General features: G+C 49.9%; 2 protein-coding genes across 4 annotated transcripts in view; one reads left to right on the top strand and one right to left on the bottom strand.

Annotated features, from left to right (window-relative positions):
* INPP5J (inositol polyphosphate-5-phosphatase J) overlaps positions 1-8,531 on the bottom strand; it is a gene marked incomplete at its 5' end in the record, with an annotated part of 37,532 nt that extends 29,001 nt beyond the window's left edge. The window contains 2 exons of one of the 3 annotated variants that reach the window (XM_083589943.1): positions 1,057-1,895; positions 8,418-8,531. In XM_083589943.1, the coding sequence (XP_083446069.1) occupies positions 1,057-1,895; positions 8,418-8,531 (953 nt within the window). Of the gene's footprint in view, positions 1-1,056; positions 1,896-3,022; positions 3,168-8,226; positions 8,254-8,417 lie in introns of those variants that run through there. The other 2 variants (XM_083589945.1, XM_083589944.1) reach the window with 2 other exon arrangements.
* The window catches only part of SELENOM (selenoprotein M), a 175,095-nt gene continuing 154,780 nt past the window's right edge, over positions 3,213-23,527 (top strand). Inside the window, exon 1 of the mRNA XM_083590729.1 lies at positions 3,213-3,334. Coding sequence (XP_083446855.1) covers positions 3,305-3,334 — 30 coding nt within the window. The 5' untranslated portion in view covers positions 3,213-3,304. The remainder of the gene's footprint in view (positions 3,335-23,527) is intronic.

Here is a 23,527-nt window from a genome sequence, read left to right as displayed (position 1 = left end):
AGGAGACCGAGAGGTGATATGAGAGCTGTCTTCAAATATCTGAAGGAGTGGTGGAGGATATTGGATATGGGAAACGGAGCAAGCTTGTTATTTGCTGCTCCAGAGGGTAGGGTCCAAAGCTGCTCAACAGTGGAATGAACTGCCTGAGAAGGTAGCCAAACTCTTCTTCACTGGAGTTTCCTAAACAGAGGTTGAATGCTCATCTGTTAAGGGATCTTTAGCTGTGATTCTGGAATTGCTGGGGGTGGACTAGATGATGCTTGGGGACAGCTTCGAACTCTACGATTCTATGACTGAATGATGGGCATCGGGATTCATCAATATCTAGAGGGACAATACATGAAAGTCTTTCAATAAAAACGACAGTGGTACCTCGGGTTACAGACACTTCAGGTTACAGACTCCGCTAACCCAGAAATAGCACCTCAGGTTAAGAACTTTGCTTCAGGATGAGAACAGAAATTGTGCTCCGGCAGTGCAGCGGAGCGGGAGGCCCCATTAGCTAAAGTGGTACCTGAGGTTAAGAACAGTTTCAAGTTAAGAATGGACCTCCAGAACGAATTAAGTTCTTAACCTGAGGTACCACTCTATCTATCTATCTATAGTATCTATCTATCTATCTATCTATCTATCTATCTATCTATCTATCTGGACACAAGCTCCCCAACCCCAACATGATACAATTTGCATCTCACTGACCCTCCCCTGCTTCAAAATACAACCTTCCTCCTAACTCAGGGGTAGGCAACCTAAGGCCCGGGGGCCAGACTCAGCCCAATCGTCTTCTAAATCTGGCCTGCGAACAGTCCGGGAATCAGCATGTTTTTACATGAGTAGAATGTGTCTTTTTATTTAAAACGCATCTCTGGGTTATTTGTGGGGCATAGGTTATTCATTATTATGTTTCAAAATATAGTCCGGCCCCCCACATGGTCTGAGGGACGGTGGACCAGCCCATAAGCTGAAAAAGGTTGCTGACCCCTGTCCCATCTGCTCTTGGTCCCTCACCCCACCACCTGAGCCATCGCTCCCCCCATCACGCCCAGTCCGCCTCACCGAAACTCATTGTCCTGCTTGGTGTGGGGCTGGCCGAGTCGCATCAGAAAGCTTTCCTTGGGATTCATGTTGCTGCTGCCCAGGTCCTGGGATTTGGGGGGCTGCCGGAGCCTGCCATACGAGACGATGTCCTCCGACTCAGCCTTGGAAAGCATGGCGGACTTAGAGGGGCCCACCCTTCCTCCGCCAGAGATGTACTCGCTCGAGATAGCTTTCGGGAGGGACATGGGCCGGTGCGAGGAGCCGGAGCGACCCAGGTAGATGTGGTCGCTGGATTCGGCCTTTGGGAGAGTGTCCTTGAGTTCCACCGTGGCGAGGATGCCAGAGGTCACTGGGTCCAGGCCGCAAAGTTCTGGGAGCACACCCCGGCTGGGCGACTGGCTGAGTTTCATGGAGGGAGAGACGTTGGATTGGGTTGACGAGCTGCCAGAAGCTGGAGACAATGGCCGTAACTCTACCGGAGAACGCAGGTTTGGGGTGTTGAATGCATGGACGCCCCCAGAGCCCTCCGGCTGGGCTCTGTTGAGATCCAAGGAGAGAGGCTGGTTCTGTCTCTCAGATGCCGAATGGCGAGACCCGTCGGGCTGCAACCGGGTGTGGAAAGAGTCAAAGAGCGAGTCAGGCCTAGTCCCACTCGGCAGGTTTCCTCCGGTATACACGGCATTGCTGGATCCCTCAGGCTGGTACCGGACTGTCCCATCGGAGGCATACTGGTTGCTGGCAGGAGAGAACAGCCCTGGCGATGCCAATCCTGTGATACTGTTGCGTGGAGACACCGGCTGGGACCCGATGGGGGAGGGCGGGCCTTGGTCCCTGCTGCCACGGTGACTGGACTCCATCTTGAAGAAGAGGGGAGAAAAGGGCAGAGCACATTAGACAGCCGCGTGGCATGTGAGGCCCTGCCTGCCAGCCTATCTTCACGCAAAGATGCCCACAATGACCCTGGCAGGCGCGAGGAACCCGTCTCAGTTTTGCCCACAAATTCTGCAGCGGCGTCCGCAGAGCAGAGCCAAGCAAGGTCATGGCTAGAGGCAGGCTCTGATGGGAATTCTCTGCAAGGAGGTTTTTGCAATATATCTGGCATGTCCCTGTGGGGTCACTGCAACCTCCTTCCTTCTCGTCTTCTCTTCCAGGGCTGGCTAGGACCACATGGCCCATGCAAGAGAACCTCCCTGACTCTTAACCTCAGGAATGGACAGACAGAGGGTACACCATGTCTCTGTATACAAAGGCTGCCCTTTGAGATGACCTGGGCTCTCAGCATCCACTCCTAACCCTGCCCTCTTCTTCATGTTCACCAGACCTTCTGAAGAAGCCCTTGTAGCACCCTGGGGCAATGAACTCCAGGCGGCAATTGTGACACAGCGTGAATTCCTTCAGATACCAGGCAGCTTGCTCCCAGCCCAAATTCAATAGAAACTGGGAACACAGGCAACTACCTTCTACTGAATCAGACCATTGGTCCATCCAGCTTGGTGTTGCCTCCACTGACTGGCTCTCCAGAGTTTCAATCTCTCCTAGCCTTGCCTATAGATGCCAGGGATTGAACCTGGGACCTTCCACGTGGAAAAAATAAATAAATACTCTGCCACTGAACGCCAGCGCTTTCTCCAAGTTGATTTCAGTGACACACCAGTTTCCGTGGCTCCCAACAGCCTTTGACAGCTCCCTGCTCTTATTCCAGATTGACATAACTACCACACACACAGGCGCCTACAACATGGGTGGTTAGCCGGTCACCCTCCAGATGTTTCTGGACTCCCATCATCCCTGACCCTTGACTAAGGGGTTAACAGGAGCTGGAGTTCCAACAATGAATGGACGGGGCCCAAGGGAACTGTCCAATTCCTGAAGTTCCCATGGCCCCCCCTCCACCCCATAGCAAAGGAGTGATTATCGTGAATTTCAGGTCAGATCTGAAACACATCGAGAGACTTCATTTCCCTGACGCTTCCTGGCACAGTACCCAAACCCATCCAAACAGGGAGAATTCATGGCCTTCCTCTGACGAATCACTTTCCATGCCACCATGCCCAGATTCTCCGGGTGGCAGGAGGTTGGCATCGCTTTCCCGTGCCAACAGCCATGGAACGTTGGGGCTGAGGGTTCTCTCTCCTAGGAAAGAAGCTTGGGCAAGTGGCCAGCGGCCAGCCAGGGTCTGAAGGGGGAAGGTTAGGGTTCAAGGTTATGACTGGGGAAACCCTATATGGTTGGGACCTAGGCTACCAGAAAGACCGTATCTCCCTCTATGAACCTGCCCAGGTGGTACAACCCTCAGGTAAGCACCTCCTCTCGGTTCCAACAACATCAGAGGCACAGCTTTTGGTGACACGAGGGAGAGTCTTTTCAGAGACTGCACCCAGATTGTGGGATTCCCTCCCCAGAGAGGACAAGCTGGCTCCTTCTGCCAGCAAGCTAAGACCTTCCTGTTTCAAAGGCAGGCCTTTGAAAATTGTCACACAGGTGATGCTGAAGGCCGGGTGGCTGTCAGGGCAAACTGGGTTTGAACTGCTGGCTCCAAATATGTTCTGATGTGGTTTAATAACTATTTTTAACTAGTTAGTTCTCATTAAATGTAAAGGTAAAGGGACCCCTGATCGTTAGGTCCAGTCACGGACGACTCTGGGGTTGCAGCGCTCATCTCGCTTTATTGGCCGAGGGAGCCAGCGTACAGCTTCCGGGTCATGTGGCCAGCATGAGTAAACCGCTTCTGGCAAACCAGAGCAGTGCACGGAAACGCCGTTTACCTTCCTGCCGGAGTGGTACCTATTTATCTACTTGCACTTTGACATGCTTTCGAACTGCTAGGTTGGCAGGAGCAGGGACCGAGCAACGGGAGCTCACCCCGTCACAGGGATTCGAACCACCGACCTTCTGATCAGCAAGTCCTAGGCTCTGTGGTTTAACCCGCAGTATAGAAATGATAATCATCATCATCATCCCCCCAACGGTCCTCTCTAGACCAACCCTGGCAATGCAAGAATAACAGCTAAAGATGACCACCCAAACTCTGCCTTAAAAACCTCCAGCAAAAGAGATTCAACTACCTTCCAAAGCAGTCTGTTCCACCATCTAACAGCTCTATTATTATATTAAGTCATTTTTTAAATTATGTTTAATCAGTAATTAGCTATTATTATAAGAAACACTGTAATAATACATTCAATATCACCATATCAGGGAAAGAGCCCTCGCCTGCCTCCTTTAAAAAAAAAAAAAACCAGACTCTAATTGCCTTGATAGCTCGGACAAAGAAACCGACTGAGTCAGGCTAACAGCAAATCAATATTCAACAATCTCCCCATACACAGCGAGAGGGTCTTCCCTGCAGTGCCCCCAACATATGCAGACAGCATTCCGTAAACAAGAATCAACAGTCCCCACCCCAGTTTCAGAGCAGAGAAACTAGCCAGCCACAGGGGCTAGGGCCATAGCTCAGTGGAAAAGCTCCTATATAATTGCATGCAGAAGGTATTGGGTTCAATCCCTGGCCTCTCCAGATGAGGCTGGAAATGTCCTGTGTTCGAAAACTGCTGCCAATGCAAACTATATTGCTCTAGATACTGAGCCTCGGTGTAAGGCAACTTCTTGTATTCTTATTACATAGGACTTATGCCAGGGTTAGACTCTTTGCCCAACAGAGAGCTGGTGTGGCACAGCAGTTAGAGTGTCAGACTAGGACCTGGGAGACCAAGGTTCGAATCCCCGCTTCAGTCATGAAGCTCATTACCTTGGTCCAGTCGCTGCCTATTGGCTCACAAGGTTGTTGTGACTATAAAATTGGGGAGGGGACGAGTGAGCTCCTTGGACGAAAAGTGGAATAAGTTTAAAGATAAATACATAGGTTGAGCTTTTAACATCATGATCATACAGACTGTGTTTTTTCACTGTGGTTTAACAATCCCTCTTCGCAGGGAGCTGTGGGAACTGTAGCTCTGTGATGGGAATAGGGAAGTCTCCTAACAGCTCTCAGCACCTGCAACAAACTACAGCTCCCAAAATTATTATTTGGGGGGAGGGGAGTCATGGTCGTTCAAAGAGGTATTGCAGTGTTTTAAATGGATGGGGCAAATGTGACCTAACATGGCTTCTCACTCCAGAAACCTTTTCAAAGAGGGAATTGCAGGGACTGGAGGCTGGAGCGTCTGTGCGGGCTTCACCAGTGAGCTGCAGCCTGCTCCTGTCGGTGAGGCCTGAGGCCTCCAGCCTGCCAAAAAGACCCACCAACAACAACACCTGCACTAGAAGATGAATGCTGCTGTCAGCACTGTCCAAGAGAAATGCACTCTGCACATGCTCTTGAGCGCTCCCTTGTTGGCAATGACATCGCTCGTCTCTGGGGCTCAAAACCTGGTAGTAAAATGAGCTCTGAGGCTCGGATCCTGCGTGTGAGCAAAGAACTACATGGAGTTTTTGAAAGAGCTGGACCACCGACTCTAAACTTCAATACAGGGTTAAACCCCCCCCACACACACACACACACTTTTCTTGCCCTCAGGAAATCTTACAGGAAGTAATTTCAACACTGTATTCATTACATGCTAAATCCTCAAAGAAAGGAAAGATTAACCTTTCTCCAAGCTTCCGTGGGCTGACCCCTCCTTCCCTTGCACCCCACAAATGAGGGGGGGGGGAAGCAGCTTTTTTAGCTTTCTGAGGAAAAGTCCCTCCTGCCTCAGTTTCCCCATCTGTGCACTTAATATATTTATTGCATTTTTTTCCACGGAGCTCAAGGTGGGATGGAGAGGGCTCCTTCTCTTTAAGCCACACAACCACCCTCTGGGGTGGGTATCGGCTGAGAGACAGCAACCACCAGCCCAAGGTCAAGTGGGGATTTGAACCCGGGTCTCATCAGACACTTTCACCTCTATGCCACACCGGTTTGCCCGACTGCAAAAACGGAGTCCGCTAGGGCTCACAATCAAAATCAGTGGAGGCTGGTTTATTAGTGCCATTGTGGAAAACGGCCCCACCAACCTCAGCCAGCCCCCACCTGCCAGCCTTCTTAGAGACATCCGGTCCAGGGGGTGGCACTGCCAAAACCGCTTCCTCCTCCTCCTCCTCTGTCAGTGTTGCCCTTGGCAAACTCAGCGCAGAGGAGGATGGGGACAACACAAAACTAGCATGAGATGGTGCTGTCTATTGCGGGGGGAGCAGCCCCCGCTTTCCACCCCAGCAGCCCCAACTAGCACCACCTGCCATAGAGGATTGGTGGGCACCTTCTGCCCTCCACAGTGCCCGTCTCTCGCAGCTTACGTGCCCTTCATTTCCCTTCCCCTCTCTCTCCTGCTCTGCCCAGCTGGTTGCAGAGCTCTCAGTCCTGCTGACAACGAGAAAGGTAGAGGACGTCCTCTCTCCCGGCTCCCTTTCCCCAGAAAAGAGCTTCCTCTCCCAGCCTCCCCTCCCTCTCTGCCTGGGCCTGCCCAATGCCCGCCTTGCTGCTGCTGCCAGGTGGGCATATTCATTCACCTTGGCATCCATGCTTTTGCATCTCCCGAAAGCAGGAAGCGGGCACAGAGTGCCTGCGGCAGGCAGACCCCGGACGCTCTTTTGCCACCAGCAGGAGGAGAGAGGAAAAGGGGGTGTTTGCTCGACAGTGCCAGCTGCAGACTCAAAAAAAAAAGAAAAAAGGATTTGCCCACAGACCAGCTGGCACTAGAATGGGCAAGGGCACCAAAGGAGTCCGACCCCAACAAGAGCTGGAGAAAGGGGGGGGGGAGAAGGTGTAGCTTAGACACCAGGATGGCAGCTGGCAGGAGGTGCAGCAAAGGGGCATCCAGGAAAGATTTAAAAGGCACATTTTCCTGGAAAGGTGACACGGGACATCTGGTGGCATCAGGCAGGGGGTGTCCATGTAAACCCACCACTTCCGCAAAGCCCCTGCTTCAACCCCACACACCCAATCTACACACACACACACACACCATCTGAAACAAAGGCCATGTAGGCGTTTAAAGCTCCCTTTCAAGATTCCTCCATCTGCCGTTATCCTTACTTCACCCCAACACCCCCCCCACGTGTCTAAAATTAGATTGTAAGCCGTTTGGGGCAGGGAACCACCCTTTGCATATTTTGCTCTACAGAGCCCCCTATCACTAATTGATTATAATATTGTGCCAACGTAGATGATGATGATAGTAATAACAATAGCAAGGGAGATGGCATTAGCAGAGAAGGGGGGTTGTGGGGGGTGGGGGGGTCTGCCTGTCCATCACCACTATGTCACCCTCTTCCCCATAAGCAAAGGCTGAGAGCCAGCAGGTTGTCATGGTTAGAATGTCTGGCTGAGACCAGGGTTCGAATTCTCCACTCAGCCACATGAAACTTATTGGGTGATCTTGGGTGCCAAACCAAGTTCACAGGGTTGTCCTGAGGAATACATAAGGGAGGGAGGAGATCTGAATCCCTTGTTCAGCCACAGAACTCATTGGGTGATCTTGGGTGCCAATCACTGCCTCTCAGCCTAGCCTACCTCACAGGGTTGTTGTTGCGGACATTAACTGAGGGGAGAACCACATATACCACCTTGAGCTCATCGGAGGAAAATAAGGTAGGATATAAATGTAATGAGCAGATAATAAATAAACAAGCAAGCAAGCAACCTGGAATCTGGGGCAGGGGGAGGAGAGAACAGAGCGCCTCTTGGAAACAGCGGCAGAGCCCAGCTCCGTACAATGGGCACCTCAGAGTCTTCCTGCGGGGAGGGGGAAATCCATCCCAGACCGATCCAGAAAATAGGCAGCCGCAGAATGCACACCTGTCAGAATCGGAAGCTCACCCTTGCACCGAATGGACCACCACACGCACGCTAAAAAAGGGGGGGTGGCAGGAGGGGGTCCCTTCTCAAAACCTGGCTGGCGCTTCTGAGATGCTGTGCTCGGTGGTCTTCAAGCATCCCCCGTCCCACCTCCCCGGTGCTGCAAGCCCTCACACGTGCGCGCACACAATGGGCAGATAAGCTCCTCTGAACGCCGCCCCCCCGCAATGCTTAAGAACCAGCCCCCTCCACCCACCACCCCACACCCAGAAGCCAGCCCCTTCCTTTCTGCCCAGACTCTGCGTGTACCCATTTCCCAGAGGAGGTGGGGGGATGAGCGAGCCAGACAGCCGCTCGCTAACTCCCGGGAGGCTCCCCCTCCCACGCACCCGGAGCGTGCCTAACTTACACACCTGAGCCCCCATGCTGGGATTCCGGACTCCTGGCTCCCTCCCCACCGTCGCCCCTTCGCCTCCCCAGCCAGGGCCACCTTCGCCTTCTCCTTCACCTGCCCGGCCATTGGCTCCGGGGCCCGCCGGCTCCGCCAATGGCCTCCGTCCACCTGCGGCCAGGAGGGGGAAAGGCCGGCCCCGTCCGCGCTCACCTGGCGCCGCTCGGACGCCCCCGAGGCGGCTCGGCCCCTGGCCAGCGCCTGCTTCCTCCGGCTGCTGTTGGCGCTGCTGAGCGGCGGCGGCGGTGGCTGCTGCTGCTGCTCCATCGCGTGCGCAGCTCCTTCCCCGGCGATGCTGAGCTCCCTCCCGCAGCCCGGGCAGCCCGTGACGTCACCGGAGCCGGCAACCTGCCGGAGGATTTAAAGGCGCAGGAGAGCGCTGCGGACTGCCGCGTGGGGGCGCTGCGGAGAAGAAGCGCGGCTTTTATTGCTAAAAATACCGTACAAGCCGCTAGTCCTCGTGAGCAGCAGGCGCCGGAGGAGATTCCCAACGGAGTCCGATGATAACAACACCACCACCACCACAGTGGTACCTCAGGTTACATACGCTTCAGGTTACAGACTCCGCAAACCCAGAAATATTACCTCGGGTTAAGAACTTTGCTTCAGGATGAGAACAGAAATTGTGCTCCAGTGGCGCGGCGGCAGCAGGAGGCCCCATTAGCTAAAGTGGTGCTTCAGGTTAAGAACAGTTTCAGGTTAAGAACGGACCTCCGGAACGAATTAAGTTCTTAACCCGAGGTATCACTGTAATAATAATAATAATAAATTTATTATTTATATCCCGCTCATCTGGCTGGGTTGGCAGGGCTACTGCTCCTTGATCTTTCCTAGCAGGAGTGCCAGCTTGAATACAGTGGTACCTTGGTTCTCAAACTTAATCCGTTCCGGAAGTCCAATCCAAAACCAAAGTGTTCCAAAGCCAAGGCACGCTTTCCCATAGAAAGTAATGCAAAACGGATTCATCCTTTCCAGATGTTTAAAAACAACCCCTAAAACAGCAGTTTAACATGAATTTTACAGTACTATCTAACGAGACCATTAATCCATAAAATGAAAGCAATAATCAATGTCCTGCAGTCACACAATCAATCAATCAATCAGTAGCTGAACTGGGTCCCGCACAATCACGAAAACAAATAAAAAAAGAGCTACAAAAATGCAAAATAAGTAGCAAAACCAGACAGACCTCAGCGTAACACTCAAAACGGAAGTGTGGCACTCAAAATGGAAGCATAACATTAAAACGGAGCATGTTAGGCTTCCAAAAAAAGTTCGCAAACCAGAAAACTTACTTCCAGGTTTGCAGTGTTTGGGTTCCAAGTTGTTTGAGAACCAAGGTACCACTGTGAAATATTGGAGGGCCCATGTAAGCCCCACTATGGGTGTAGTCAAGGGGGAGGCAGGTGGGCAGCTGCCCACCTAAATCAATACAAATCTGAGGTTCTGACCCCGCTCCAACAAAAGCCTGCCTGCGAACAAAAATCCTGGCTACATCCATGAGCCCCGCCCCACAGAATTCATCACAAGACATGGCACAGGGACAGCATTTGAATGGCAATGTCCATCAACTTTGAAGGGGCTTGGCCCCCTCAATTTGGGGGGGGGGAGTGTGGCAGAAGGGACCTCAGCCCCTAGGAGTTGGCTCCTATTTTTCTAAGTCAGGGTGTACCCAAGGCAGGTCAACTTATTGTGGCACCTGAATCTCACAAGAAGCACCCCTTCTTGGGAGGAAGAGGAGAAGTACTACTACTAAAGGTAAAGGGACCCCTGACCATTGGGTCCAGTCGTGGCCGACTCTGGGGTTGCGACGCTCATCTCGCTTTACTGGCCGAGGGAGCCGGCGTACAGCTTCCGGGTCACGTGGCCAGCATGACTAAGCCACTTCTGGCAAAACAGAGCAGCGCACGGAAACGCCTTTTACCTTCCCGCCAGAGTGGTACCTATTTATCTACTTGCACTTTGACATGCTTTCGAACTGCTAGGTTGGCAGGAGCAATGGGATCTCACCCCATCTCGGGGATTCAAACCGCCAACCTTCTGATCGGCAAGTCCTAGGCTGTGTGGTTTAACCCACAGCACCACCCGCGTCCCAACTACTAATGATAATAAAAATAATGCTAATATAACACTTATAGAAAAAAAATGGGGTTGGCTTTTACAGCCCATCTCTCCATCACGGCATTCAGTGTCCCCCTAAGTTCGTTATCGGTCAGAGGTAACGCAGTGGAGGCAGGATCCAATGAACGTGAGGAAGAGCTGTATTTTTTCTGTGGCAACAGCTGATGATATTTTGCTGCAGTTTCGTGCGCACGTGCTGGCTGGGGGTGATGGAAGCGATCGCCCCAAATGGCCATGCTTGCTGGGGGCCAGCTGGGGGTGGGGTCCAGGTCAGGGGAGACTGTTTTGACCCCTGCAAGATTGCTGCTTCCTCCTGTTTCCCTCTCCTTTTTCTCGGTTGCACTTCAAACTAGGTCACTGTCCCAAAGAGAGGGGTGGTGGTGCTGTTTTTTTGTCCTTTTACAGCCCTTCAGCGCTAAAGCACACATATCCACTCACCCACCCCGTCGTCTTGTTTCTATTGATTCTATGTAAGGCACACTGGCTCTCGGCTGCAGGGCAGGGTGAAAAACGTTTCAGACAGGAAAATAAATAGCCCATCTCGTTCGCCGACCTTCCCAAGGTCACGGATACACATGCCCTTCCTTGCTTGATTCAGTTCGGCTGCGGATAGGCATGTGTGGATATCCGGTTCGAATCCTTCTTCGCCAAAATCAATCAACAGATGTCTTGTTTGAATTCCAGGCGGCTCTGAGTGCACGGATGCCCCCTCCAACATTTGGCCACTGTGAGAACAGGATGCTACACTAGATGGCCCAGTCTGGCAAGACCCTTCTTATGGAGGGCGATTCCGATAAAACCTCCATGCTCAGGCACAGTCTACCTCTGTATACCAGAAAATAGGGAGAGCGACAATCGGAGAGTACTGCTGCCCTCAGGTACTGCCATTTGGGATACTTCAGTTGGTAGAGTGCGAGGCTCTTAATATCAGGGTTGTGGGTTTGAGCCACACATTGAAAGGATTCCTGCAATGACCCTTGTGGTCCCTTTCAACTCTATGATTCTTTGCTTGACGGGCTTCCCATAATGCGCATCTGATTGGCCACTGTGAGAACAGGATGCTAGACTAGATGGGCCATTGGCCCATTTCAGCAGGGCTATGTTCTTTTTTTATATACATATAATTTTTTATTAAATTTTCTGTTTTACGCTCTAGAATATTCATTTAAAGGTAAAGGGACCCCTGACCATTAGGTCCAGTCGTGGCCGACTCTGGGGGTTGCAGCGCTCATCTTGCTTTATTGGCCGAGGGAGCCGGCGTACAGCTTCCGTGTCATGTGGCCAGCAGGACTAACCCGCTTCTGGCGAACCAGAGCAGCGCACGGAAACACCGTTTACCTTCCCGCCGGAGTGGTACCTATTTATCTACTTGCACTTTGAGGTGCTTTCGAACTGCTAGGTTGGCAGGAGCAGGGACCGAGCAATGGGAGCTCACTCCGTCATGGGGATTTGAACTGCCGACCTTCTGATTGGCAAGTCCTAGGCTCTGTGGTTTAACCCACGGCGCCACCCTTGTCCAGAATATTCATTTAAGCAACCTTAAAATGTCAACGACTTCCCTTCTTCTCCTTCCATGGTTCATTTTGCATATCATAAATCCCTGCATATTTTACATAAACAAAACCATTCAGAATTCCATTATTACATCCAACAAAACTTGAATTTATCTTAATGCTGCGAATATTTCCACATGCACACAATTCCCCCCTCCCCCATAAGTTCAATAAGCATTTTCCATCTTCTGTGTTCTTATCATTGTCACTTGCTTGCCTCTGTTACAAGCACATGTGTCAAGGAGACCCCCAATGTCATGAAGACTGGAGAAGGTACAGGGCTGCCTGGCCTCAGGCCTGCACCGAGATGCCCCCAGAATCTCTGGAGAAGTAATGCCTGGGCTGCCCCCAGCAGAGGACCTGAAGAGAGCTGAGGGCGAAGAGGTTGACTTACCTGAAGCAGCTCCTCCCTCACCTGCAGACTCAGGGATGGGATGTCTTCCCTGGTCAGTCCACACAAGGCTTCAGTTGGCTGGCACTCCCTGCAGAGGCAACATGTCTTGGGCGTAAGCATAAGAACCTGGCTGCTGGATCAGGCCGATGGCCCATCTAGTCCAGCATCCTTGTTCTCACAGTGGTCAACCAGACAGATAAAAGGTAAAGGTAAAGGACTTCTCGATGGTTAAGTCCAGTCAAAGGCGACTGTGGGGTTGCGGCGCTCATCTCGCTTTCAGGCCAAGGGAGCCAGCATTTGTCCACAGACAGCTTTCCGGGTCATGTGGCTAGCATGACTAAACTGCTTCTGGCACATCAGGACACTGTGATCAGTGGCGGAGCTTCATGCTCTGGCGCACATCCTGGGGGTGTGGGGGTGTGGTGTGCTGCCCGTAGGGGCGTGGCGCCCAGCGTGGGCAGGGGAGCAGTACGATGGCACCCCACCGGGATTGCGCTGCCGGGGCCGGTGCACTCCCCCCGCATGCCTCTTCCTCCACTAGTGACTGTGATGGCAGCCAGAGTGCACGGAAACACCATTTACTTTCCCACCACAGCGGTACCTATTTATCTACTTGCACTGGTGTGCTTTCGAACTGCTAGGTTGGCAGGAGCTGGGACAGAGCAATGGGAGCTCACTCCGTCATGGGGATTCGAACCGCCGACCTTCTGAACGGCAAGCCCAAGAGGCTCAGTGGTTTAGACCACAGCGCCACCTACATCCCATGGCCAACCCAATACCCCTATAGGAAACTAGCAAGCAGGATTCAAGCACCAGAGTACTTCCCCCTCTTGTGGCTTCCAGGAACTGGTATTCAGAAGTTTTGCTCCCTCCAACCATGGAGTCAGAGGATAGCCATCATGGCTAGTAGCCACAGATAGCCTTCTCCTGCATGGATTTGTCCAATCCTCTTTTAAATTATTATGATTATTTATCAAACTTGTATGCCGCCCTTCATGCACAGATCTCAGGGCAGTTCACCACATAAAAATACGACATTAAAGCCTGAAATACATGACCAAAAAAAAAAAAAAAACCCCAAACGGAGTGGGGAGAAAAACAATATATTATTTAAAACGCTCTAAGTTGGTGGCCATCACTGCCTCCTGTGGCAGTGAGTTCCACAGTTTATGCACTGTGTGAAGATGGACTTTATTTCTAATTTCCAACATCCACCTTCGTTGGATGTCTATGAATTCTAGGACTACGACAGGGGGAGGGGAAACTTTTTTCAGTCCTCTTTCTCCATGCATTGCATGATTTCATAAACTTGGCACTGCCTACTTGATTTCATGGCACCGCCTATTTGTCTTTTCTCTAAACTAAAAAGCCCTAAATTGTAGAATTGGAAGGGACCTTGAAGATCATCTAACCCTTAGCAATGCAGGAATATGCAGCTGTCCCATACAGGGATTGAACCTGCAGCCTAGGCGTTATCAGCACCCCGCTCTAACCAACTGAGCTATCCAGACTGCAGCCTCTCCTCCTCCTTCCATCCCCGGGATCACTTTGCTTGCCTGTCATGAACCTTTCCCAACTCTGCAAAAGCCTTTTTGAGGTGAAGCCGCATGAACAGTACAGGGTCCCTTGGAGCTGTCCAAGGTCCTGGTCCTAGCTGTGCTCTTCTGGACTAGGTTGCTCCTTTGAGACTCAAGATCCCCCCAGACCTGGACAGAGCAGGGAAATCTCACGTTGATGGACTGCTAAAGCCCTCATGATGGTTGAGAGGCTTCCATTGCAAGGATGGAAGGAGAACAATCTTCCTCTGGGTCTCCCTGCCCTTCCTGGGTTTGACTGCACGGCTTATCAGTGTCGATTTCATTCAGACACCGGTTTGGATATTTGGGCTGCCTGCATTAATTTGCAAGGCTACATCAGTATTCTTATTGTTAAGGTCATCTTGCAATGGATTTATGTTGTCTGTTGTGTTTTGTTTTGTTTTTAAGTTAACATTACTATTTTATCATTTGTTTTCTTTCTTTTTACTTTTCTATTAGATTCACAGTTTTTAAAAATTATTTTATTTTTCTTTATTTGTTGAATTTATATACTCCCCTATACCGGAGGTCTCAGGGCAGTTCACAGAAAATGGAAGGAAGGGTGGGGGGGAAGGTTGAGGGCTGCCTGTGCCCCCCACCCACCCACTGCCAGGCTTCTCTCTATGGATCCCCTGGGATCCTCCCTGCTCTGTGCTTTTGATCTGGCTGGGATGAGTCCTTCAGCTCCAAAAATGAGCAGATTGAATCCATACATTCCAAGCACATTCAACGCTCATTTAAAGCACATGACACCCCCCAAAAACGTGCCCTGGGAGCTGTCATTTGTTTAGGGTTCTTCGAATTGTAGCTAGTGGGGCAGAACCTGCATTTCCCAGGATCCTCATTGGAGAGGAAGGTGTGTTGAATGTGCTTTAAATGTATGCATAGATCGGCCTTGATATCAGCTCTTCCTTGCCTGGAACCTCAGAGAGCTGCTGCCTGTCAGTGCAGACATTACTGAGCTAGGTGGACCCAGTGGTCTAATGCAGTGTAGTGAGGGGCTGCAGGTCAGCGGTAGAGCATCTGCTTTGCATGCAGAAGGTCCCGGGTTAAGTCCTTGGTATATCCAGTCTGGGCTGGGGGAAGACTCCCTGGGCAGCTGCTGCCAGCCAGTGTTGGCAGTACTGAGCTAGATGGACCACTGGTCTCACTCAGTATAAGGCAGCCTTCCAGTGTGCTTTGTTCCTATCTGTGAATATACTGGATATGGTAATATCTTGTTCTCTTGTTAATTATGCTGCTTTAAATGTGCATTTTATATTTGACTTCAATTAGCAATTTTTTAAAAAATATATATATTTCTTTTTGTTAACTTTGTTTGCATTAAATATTTATTCTCTAGTTGACCTCCTTTCTAATGTTTTATTTTGAAATCTTTAAGATAATATTTTAGTTTTCTGTTAATTATGCTGCTTTGACTGTATACTCTATTTTTTACTTTCTTCAGAAATGTTTGGTTTTGGATTGTATTATTGATGTTTTAATATGCTGTAAACAGCTTTGAGATTTTTCTTAAAAATATAAAGCAGTATTGAAATGAAATGAATGTTTCAGCCATTGCACCACACCAGCTCACATATCCGGAAGTATTTATTTCCCATGCAGTGTCCTTTTCCTTTACAACAGGTGCACAGACCGCAATGAACTTTGGATGGCCTCAAGGCTTTTTCCTGAGCATCACACACACAGACACACACACACATATATACCGGTAACCTTTCAAGCATGCGCCAAACTCCCTGGGGCTGAGCGTTCAACACAGGGAGGAATCTCTGCCCCCTGGTGGTTCATGGCAGGACTGCAGCCAAATGGCTGATCTCAGAAAACCCTTCCAGACTGAGGCTCTTTTCCAGTGGGATTCAGTCCCATCCAGGCTGTGCAATCCAAGTTCATTTGGTGCAACAAGCCCATTTCTTCCCCTTCTCCCCTAAACGCCCCCCCAGGGCATCTGTAGTAATGCACCAGAAAACGTGGGATTAATACAAACTTGAGACAATGGCATCTCACCTCCCCACAACAAATCAAAATGGGTGCCCAATAAGGAGATTGTCTGGAAGTAGTCAGAGACAACAACGAGAAAAAAGCAGATCACTGCATTTAGACCAGGCCCGCCTGTGTAGTAGAATCATAAAATAGTATAGGAAGAGATCACATTTTGGGATGCTCTCAGTCCCCACGCAGGAACAACATCCCCTGCAAATTAAACTAATATTATGCGAAGGGAGGAAAGTCTAGTTTAGCCGGCTTCCTGATGTGCTACTTTTCCACTTGCAGGGGGAGCGTCTTTAGGGTATGGGAGCTTTCAAAAATAGGGCACAGCCTTTTGTACCCTCTTATCCAGCTAATTCTGCACACCAGGTCTCCTCCGTTGGGGTGGGGGTGGGACCTGCCAAAGGCACCAGGATGCAGGACGAGATGGGCCACAGGCCCATAGCTGTCAACTTTTCCCTTTTCTTGTGAGGAATCCTATTCGGAATAAGGGAATTTCCCTTTAAAAAGGGAAAACATTGACAGCTATGCACAGGCCTGATCCTGTCCAGCTCATCTTTCTTTTTTTTCAAAAAAAAATTCTTAATTTTCCAAAAAAAAAAATTAAACAAACAAACAAATAGACAAACAGACATAAATCTCAGCCATATTTAAACCAATCTTAGTAACATTGTTAAGTAACTTGCTCGTATTCCCCCTGGTTGAATTTCATATTAACAGTTCTCCAAAACCAATATTCTTATAAAATTAACTTAATCACTTAACATCTTTCTTTCTTTCAAATTTGGCACTGAACATATTAATTCATCACATTACATTTTTGAAAGCTCACATACCCGAATTCTATCTGGTATTTGCAAGCTTTTCCAATTAACTTAACTTAACTTAACATATTTAACTAAATAGTCTTTAAATTTCGTCCATTCCTCCTGGTACTCCTCCTCCTTCTGGTCGCGGACTCTTCCAGTAAGGTTGGCTAGCTCCGAAAAATCCATCATCTTCATCTGCCACCTGCACAGCTCATCTTATGTTGCACCACACAGTGGTTCTGTGTGAATGTTCAGGCTACCTTGGAAAGACTAAGAACTCAATGTGATTGTGGCCCTTGCAGTCCTCATCACCTGGCCCCCAGGACTCTCCCCAGCTTGTGCCTACACTCCCTACAAGCCCTGCCCCAGACCCGCCCCAAGTGCTTCCACCCAGATGGAGCACGTCCTTTACACTGCCTGGATGAAAGGTGGAAAGATGTTTCTGTCCAAACCTCCGACTTGTGTAGCCGGAATGCAGCCGAACTGTATGAAGGCAGGAGTTGCATTTGTGACTCCACCCACGTTTGCCTCTGGCCCCAACCACCCCTGGTGTGCGGCCCCCAACTGGCTGCCCACAAGGGAATGCGGCCCCCCAGGCTGAAAGAAAGATCCCCTAATATAAAGGTGATGCCCTATTGCTGGTTTTGGAATCCTAGCCCCCCCCACCGCTGAGACTTGCAATATTTCTCTAATTAGAGGTTTCTCTGCTGCTCTGACATTCATTCCAGAATACTTTCCCACCCCCTTCCACGCTTTGATCGTTGTTCCAGAACAGCTTGCATTGGTTATTATTAGGCTCTGTAATTGAACCTGAGAGGTCGAGGGTTCCATACCCTCCAACATTTCTCCAATGAAAATAGGGGTGTCCTATCTAATAATAGGAATGCAGGTGGCGCTGTGGGTTAAACCACAGAGCCTAGGACTTGCCAATCAGAAGGTCAGCGGTTCGAATCCCCGCGAAGGGGTGAGCTCCCGTTGCTCGGTCCCTGCTCCTGCCAACCTAGCAGTTCGAAAGCACGCCAGTGCAAGTAGATAAATAGGTACCGCTCTGGTGGGAAGGTAAACGGCGTTTCCGTGCGCTGCTCTGGTTTGCCAGAAGTGGCTTAGTCATGCTGGCCACATGACCCGGAAGCTATACGCCGGCTCCCTCGGCCAATGAAGCGAGATGAGCGCCGCAACCCCAGAGTCGGTCACGACTGGACCTAACGGTCAGGGGTCCCTTTACCTTTTTATCCCATAATAATAATGTTACTATTTATACCCCACCCATCTGACTGGGTTGCCCCCCAGCCACTATGGGCACCTTCCAACATAGATGAAAACATAATAAACATTAAACATTTTAAAAAAACGAAAACTTCCCTATATAGAGCTGCCTTCAGATGTGTTCTAAAGGTTGTCTAGTTACTTATCTCCTTGGCTTGCATAACTCCATACCCTCCAATATTTTGATGAAAATATGGACGTCCAGTGCTTCTTTTCTGGGGGGGGATGCAGGGGTACGCATACCCCTAAACATTTTGTGAATCTTTGTACTTTTGTCCATTTACTGTATTTATTGTTCCCCGATTTGAACTATGAAATGGTGGTTTTCTTGAGTCAAAATGAGAGTACCCCCAAACATTTTTTTAGGAAAAAAGCACTGGGGACGTCCTAAGGAAAAGTGGGACATTCCGGGATCCAGTCAAAAACCAGGACGGCTTCTCTAAAAATCAGGGACGTCCCTGGAAAATAGGGACATTTGGAGAGTCTGGGGTTCCGATCTCACAGTGGCCAACCAGATGAGAAGCCCATAAGCAGGAACTGAACCCAACAGACACTGCTCCCCAGCAGAGCCACAAGAACATAAGCAGAACCTGCTGGATCAGACAATGACGCATCTCGTCCAGCATCCTGTTCTCACAGTGGCCGACCAGAGGCCTGTAGGAAACCCTCAAGCACAATGTGAGTTCAACAGAGCTCTGTCTACCTGTGGTTCCTAGCAATGTTCAGAAGCATTACTGCCTTTGACCATGGAGGCAGAGCATAACCATCGTGGTTAGCAGCCGCTGGTAGCCTTGTCCTCAATACAATTGCCTAAACCTCTTTTCAAGCCATCTGGGTTGGTGGCCATCAATGCCTCCTGTGGCAGGGAGTTCCACAGATTTAACTCTGCTCTGCGGGAAGAAGTTACTTCTTTCGCCTGTCCTGACTGTACCAACATTCAGTGGCACTAAATGTCCATGAGTTATGAGAGAGGGAGTAAAAAATTTCTCAATAATTTTTATTAAATTTTCTGTTTTACATTTTAGAATATTCATTTAAACAACCTTAAAATATCAATGACTTCCCTTCTTCCCTTTCCATGGTTCATGTTGCATAACATAAATCCCTGCATATTTTACATAAACGAAACCATTCAGTATTCTGTTATTAAACCTATGTCCTTCTTGTTCTCGTGTTCTATATGTTAGGTCTGCAAGCTGTGCATATTCCATCAGTTTAAGTTGCCATTCTTCTTTGGTTGGGACCTCGCTTGTTTTCCATTTTGGGGCTAACAAAACACGGGCCACAGTAGTGGCATACATAACCAACCTTTTTTGACACCTGGGAATTTGTGTCTGGATTATCCTCAACAAAAAGGACTCTGGTTTTTTTTTGGGGGGGGAGTACTTTTAGGGAGTAAAAATCTTCTCTATCCACTTTCACCATGCCATGCCATCATTTCATAATATTCTATCATCTCCCTTCTTACTTGCCTTTTCTCTACACTAAAAGGTAAAGGAACCCCTGACCATTAGGTCCAGTCGTGGCCGACTCTGGGGTTGCGGCGCTCAACTCACTTTACTGGCCGAGGGAGCTTCCAGGTCATGTGGCCAACATGACTGAGCCGCTTCTGGCGAACCAGAGCAGCGCACGGAAACACCGTTTACCTTCCCGCCAGAGTGGTACCTATTTATCTACTTGCACTTTGACAAACACAGAGCCTAGGACTTGCCGATCAGAAGGTCAGCAGTTCGAATCCCCATGATGGGGTGAGCTCCCATTGCTTGGTCCCAGCTCCTGCCAACCTAGCAGTTCGAAAGCACCTCAAAGTACAAGTAGATAAATAGATACCGTTCCGGCGGGAAGGTAAACAGCGTTTCCGTACGCTGCTCTGGTTTGCCAGAAGCGGCTTAGTCATGCTGGCCACATGACCTGGAAGCTGTACACTGGCTCCCTCGGCCAGTAAAGCGAGATGAACGCCGCAACCCCAGAGTTGACCACGACTGGACCTAATGGTCAGGGGTCCCTTTACCTTTACCTTTAAGGCTCCCCACTCCAAGGCTCTTTCACTCCAAGCTGCGGAAATGGGGTGAGAGCAGGGTGTCGCATGCATGAAGGAATGCTCCCTCCCCCTGAAAACACCTCCCTGCTCCCCACCCACATGCAAGGAAAAAAAACAGCATCAGAGAAATGGTATTTGGAAGCTGCCGCCTCTTCCCTGACACTCTAGCTTTCCGCTTGCGGAGCACTTCCCACATGTCACTCAGGCCAGGCAGCCACCCACCCACTTCTGCAGCTCCCCACCCCGGCAGCCTTCCTTGCTTCACAGGGAGAAAGTCTGACTCACAGAGGACAGCGCCCCCTGTTGAGAGACCCCCGTGTGACCCTGCTCAGCACAGAGAGCTCAGCAGAACCCTGCAATTCCGCCTGACTCACAGGCTCCCTGGCGGCTTTTTAATTTACCCACATTTGCCGTGACTCATCCACTCTCCGCTTGCAAAGGCAGGAGACCGTCAGGGTTTATTATTATCCCCCGTTATTATTAGAAGCGTAGCATTCTTCCTCAATGAAGGCTGAGCAATATGCTTTTCTGGGCAGAGGGAAGAAGCTGCCAGCTTCCGGGTGTCAGAGGAACTGTCCCCCACTTGGGCAAGGAACTATTCCCCATGGGGTCAACATCCCGCCTTGTGACTCTTGCCTGGTGACTCTTAAGAGTCTTCCTGGGTCACAAGATTCCTTATTGGGATGGATGGATAGAGCTCTGGCGGACCATAGCTCAGTGGCTGGAGCATCTACTTGGGATTAGAATGCCCCGGGTTCAATTCCTGCCATCGCCAGGTAGAGCTGCCCATGTCCCCTGTTTGAAACCCTGGAGAAGTTGCTGCCAGTCATTGATTTGTTTGTGGGTGGGTGGGTATTTTTTTCTGGCAGGCCTCTTTACTAGCTATCTTCCAGGCGGAAATCCAACAGGTGCAGCTTTCCTTAACATGAAGGTGCTGTGATAGGCTGGTGTGAGTGGTGAGTAATAATAATAATAATAATAAATTTTATTTATACCCCGCCCTCCCCAGCCAAGACCGGGCTCAGGGTGGCTAACAACCAGTAATAAAAACAAGTTGATTGAAATACAACTTAAAAACAAGATTAAAATACAACATTAAAACAATTAAAACATTAAAATGCAGCCTCATCACAGGAGGAGAAAGCAAAAAAGAAGGGGGGAGGGAATCAAATTGTAAGGGATATAGATCTTGTTCATTTTCTTTCTCTACGTCCTCCATGCATAATTCTTTGCGCCTCTACCACGTCCCCTCTTATTCACCTTTTCTCTGAACTGCAAATGTCGTAACCGTTCCTCTTCAGCTGGGAAGAGGGCACCTGCATTTTGCACGTGAAACTCAAGCCTGTAGCAGCTCTGTTTCTGAAGTCAATATTGTTGGGAAATCAACCCCTGGGAGGGGACCTACTGGTCTACCTCAGGCCAGCCAGAGAAACAGCTGCCTGTGGCTATTTATTCTTTAGCAGTGCCTCCCTGATAATGGCAAGCATGAGCCAAGCTGGAATCAACAGAGGCCCAGGTGGGTCTTGTTAGCGCAACCAGCTGCGGTTGGCAGACTCCCTTGAGCAATCCTGGAGGAGAACAGCATCAGGAGGAGAGACTGAGCAAACAATCAGGAGCTAGAGGCGAGCGCCCGATTATTCAGGGTGGTTAAAACCAAAATGGGACCACAAGGAGCTCCAAAAAGCGTCTCTCCCAAAACTGGGTGAATCGGCATTAAAACGGCACATGCAATTCCATGTGAGAAAATGTGAAATGATGGACATTGGTGCAAAAAGGAGAATAATAAGAACGTAAGGCGAGTCTGCTAATGGGTCAGGCTGATAGCTCATCTCGTCCAGAATCCAGTTTTCAAAGCCCCAATGGGAAGCCTGAAAGTAGGAGCCGAGGACGAGAGCATTCTCCCCGTCCTGTGGTTTCCAGTAACTGGTATTCAGAAGCATAAGTGCCTTTGTATACATGCCCTCCAAAATTTTGCATGAAAATAGGGACATTCTATTGCTTCAGAATAGAAAGTCCCTATTCTATAAGGGACGCGGGTGGCACTGTGGGTTCATAGAATCATAGAATCATAGAGTTGGAAGAGACCACAAGGGCCATCGAGTCCAACCCCCTGCCAAGCAGGAAACACCATCAGAGCACTCCTGACATATGGTTGTCAAGCCTCTGCTTAAAGACCTCCAAAGAAGGAGACTCCACCACACTCCTTGGCAGCAAATTCCACTGTCGAACAGCTCTTACTGTCAGGAAGTTCTTCCTAATGTTTAGGTGGAATCTTCTTTCTTGTAGTTTGGATCCATTGCTCCGTGTCCGCTTCTCTGGAGCAGCAGAAAACAACCTTTCTCCCTCCCTTTCTAAACCACAGAGCCTAGGGCTTGCCAATCAGAAGGTCGGTGGTTCGAATCCCCGCGATGGGGTGAGCTCCCGTTGCTCGGTCCCTGCTCCTGCCAACCTAGCAGTTCGAAAGCACACAGTGCAAGTAGATAAATAGGTACCGCTTTGGCGGGAAGGTAAACGGTGTTTCTGTGCACTGCTCTGGTTCGCCAAAAGCGGCTTAGTCATGCTGGCCACATGACCCGGAAGCTGGACACCGGCTCCCTCGGCCAATAAAGCGAGATGAGCGCCGCAGCCCCAGAGTCAGACATGACTGGACCTAATGGTCAGGGGTCCCTTTAGCTTTACCTTTACAGCTGTGATTCTGCTTTCCCAGTTGAAATTTCTGCAGGGGCAGCCATGTTTGTCTGTTGCAGCCAAATCAGCAGATGCTCTTGCAGCATCTCAGATACTTGTCAGAATTTTTTTCTCACATCCTTGAAAAACTTACAACACAATGCCTCCCCCCCCCCAAGTGTCACAAGACAGCTGCGACCTTCGCAAAGCCGCTGTTCTCCAGAGCCAGATTGGGTTCATGGGAGTTGTAGTCCAGAACGTCTGGAGGGCTCCAGGTTGGTGAAGTCTGCTCTGATTTCTCTTGATCTGTGCACCTTCCTCTTTGGCCTAAAAAAAGATATCCTGCTTAGTATCTCTTCAAGTGCTTTGATCATCCACGGAAAGATTCCTAGCAGGGTTCTTATTCTGAGAAATGGTGAATAATTTAGGGCATGCCTTGTCTCCAACGCTCCCTGATCAAAAGCTGTGTGTGCTTGGCTGTTGTCAGCATTTGTTAGGGGGGAGTTGGTAGTGTGTCTGTTTCATTCTGTCTGTTTTAAAATGATTCAAGTTTCCACACACAGAAAGAAAAAGGATATATAGATCTTCACGTGTAGAGGAGTCCTTCATGTGGAGGGCTCCCTGGTCCTGAATGGGGTAACTGTGCCCGTGAAGGACCAGGTGCGCAGCCTGGGAGGCATTCTGGACTCACAGCTGTCCATGGAGGTGCAGGTCAATTCTGTGTCCAGGGCAGCTATCTACCAGCTCCATCTGGTACGCAGGCAGAGACCTTATCTGCCCACGGACTGTCTCACCAGAGTGGTACATGCTCTGGTTATCTCCCGCTTGGACTACTGCAATGCGCTC

Source organism: Podarcis filfolensis (genome assembly GCF_964270895.1).
Source record: "Podarcis filfolensis genome assembly, chromosome: 16".
NCBI lineage: Eukaryota > Metazoa > Chordata > Lepidosauria > Squamata > Lacertidae > Podarcis > Podarcis filfolensis.
Note: the sequence above shows the minus strand (reverse complement) of the source record. Positions and strands in the feature narration are given on the sequence as shown.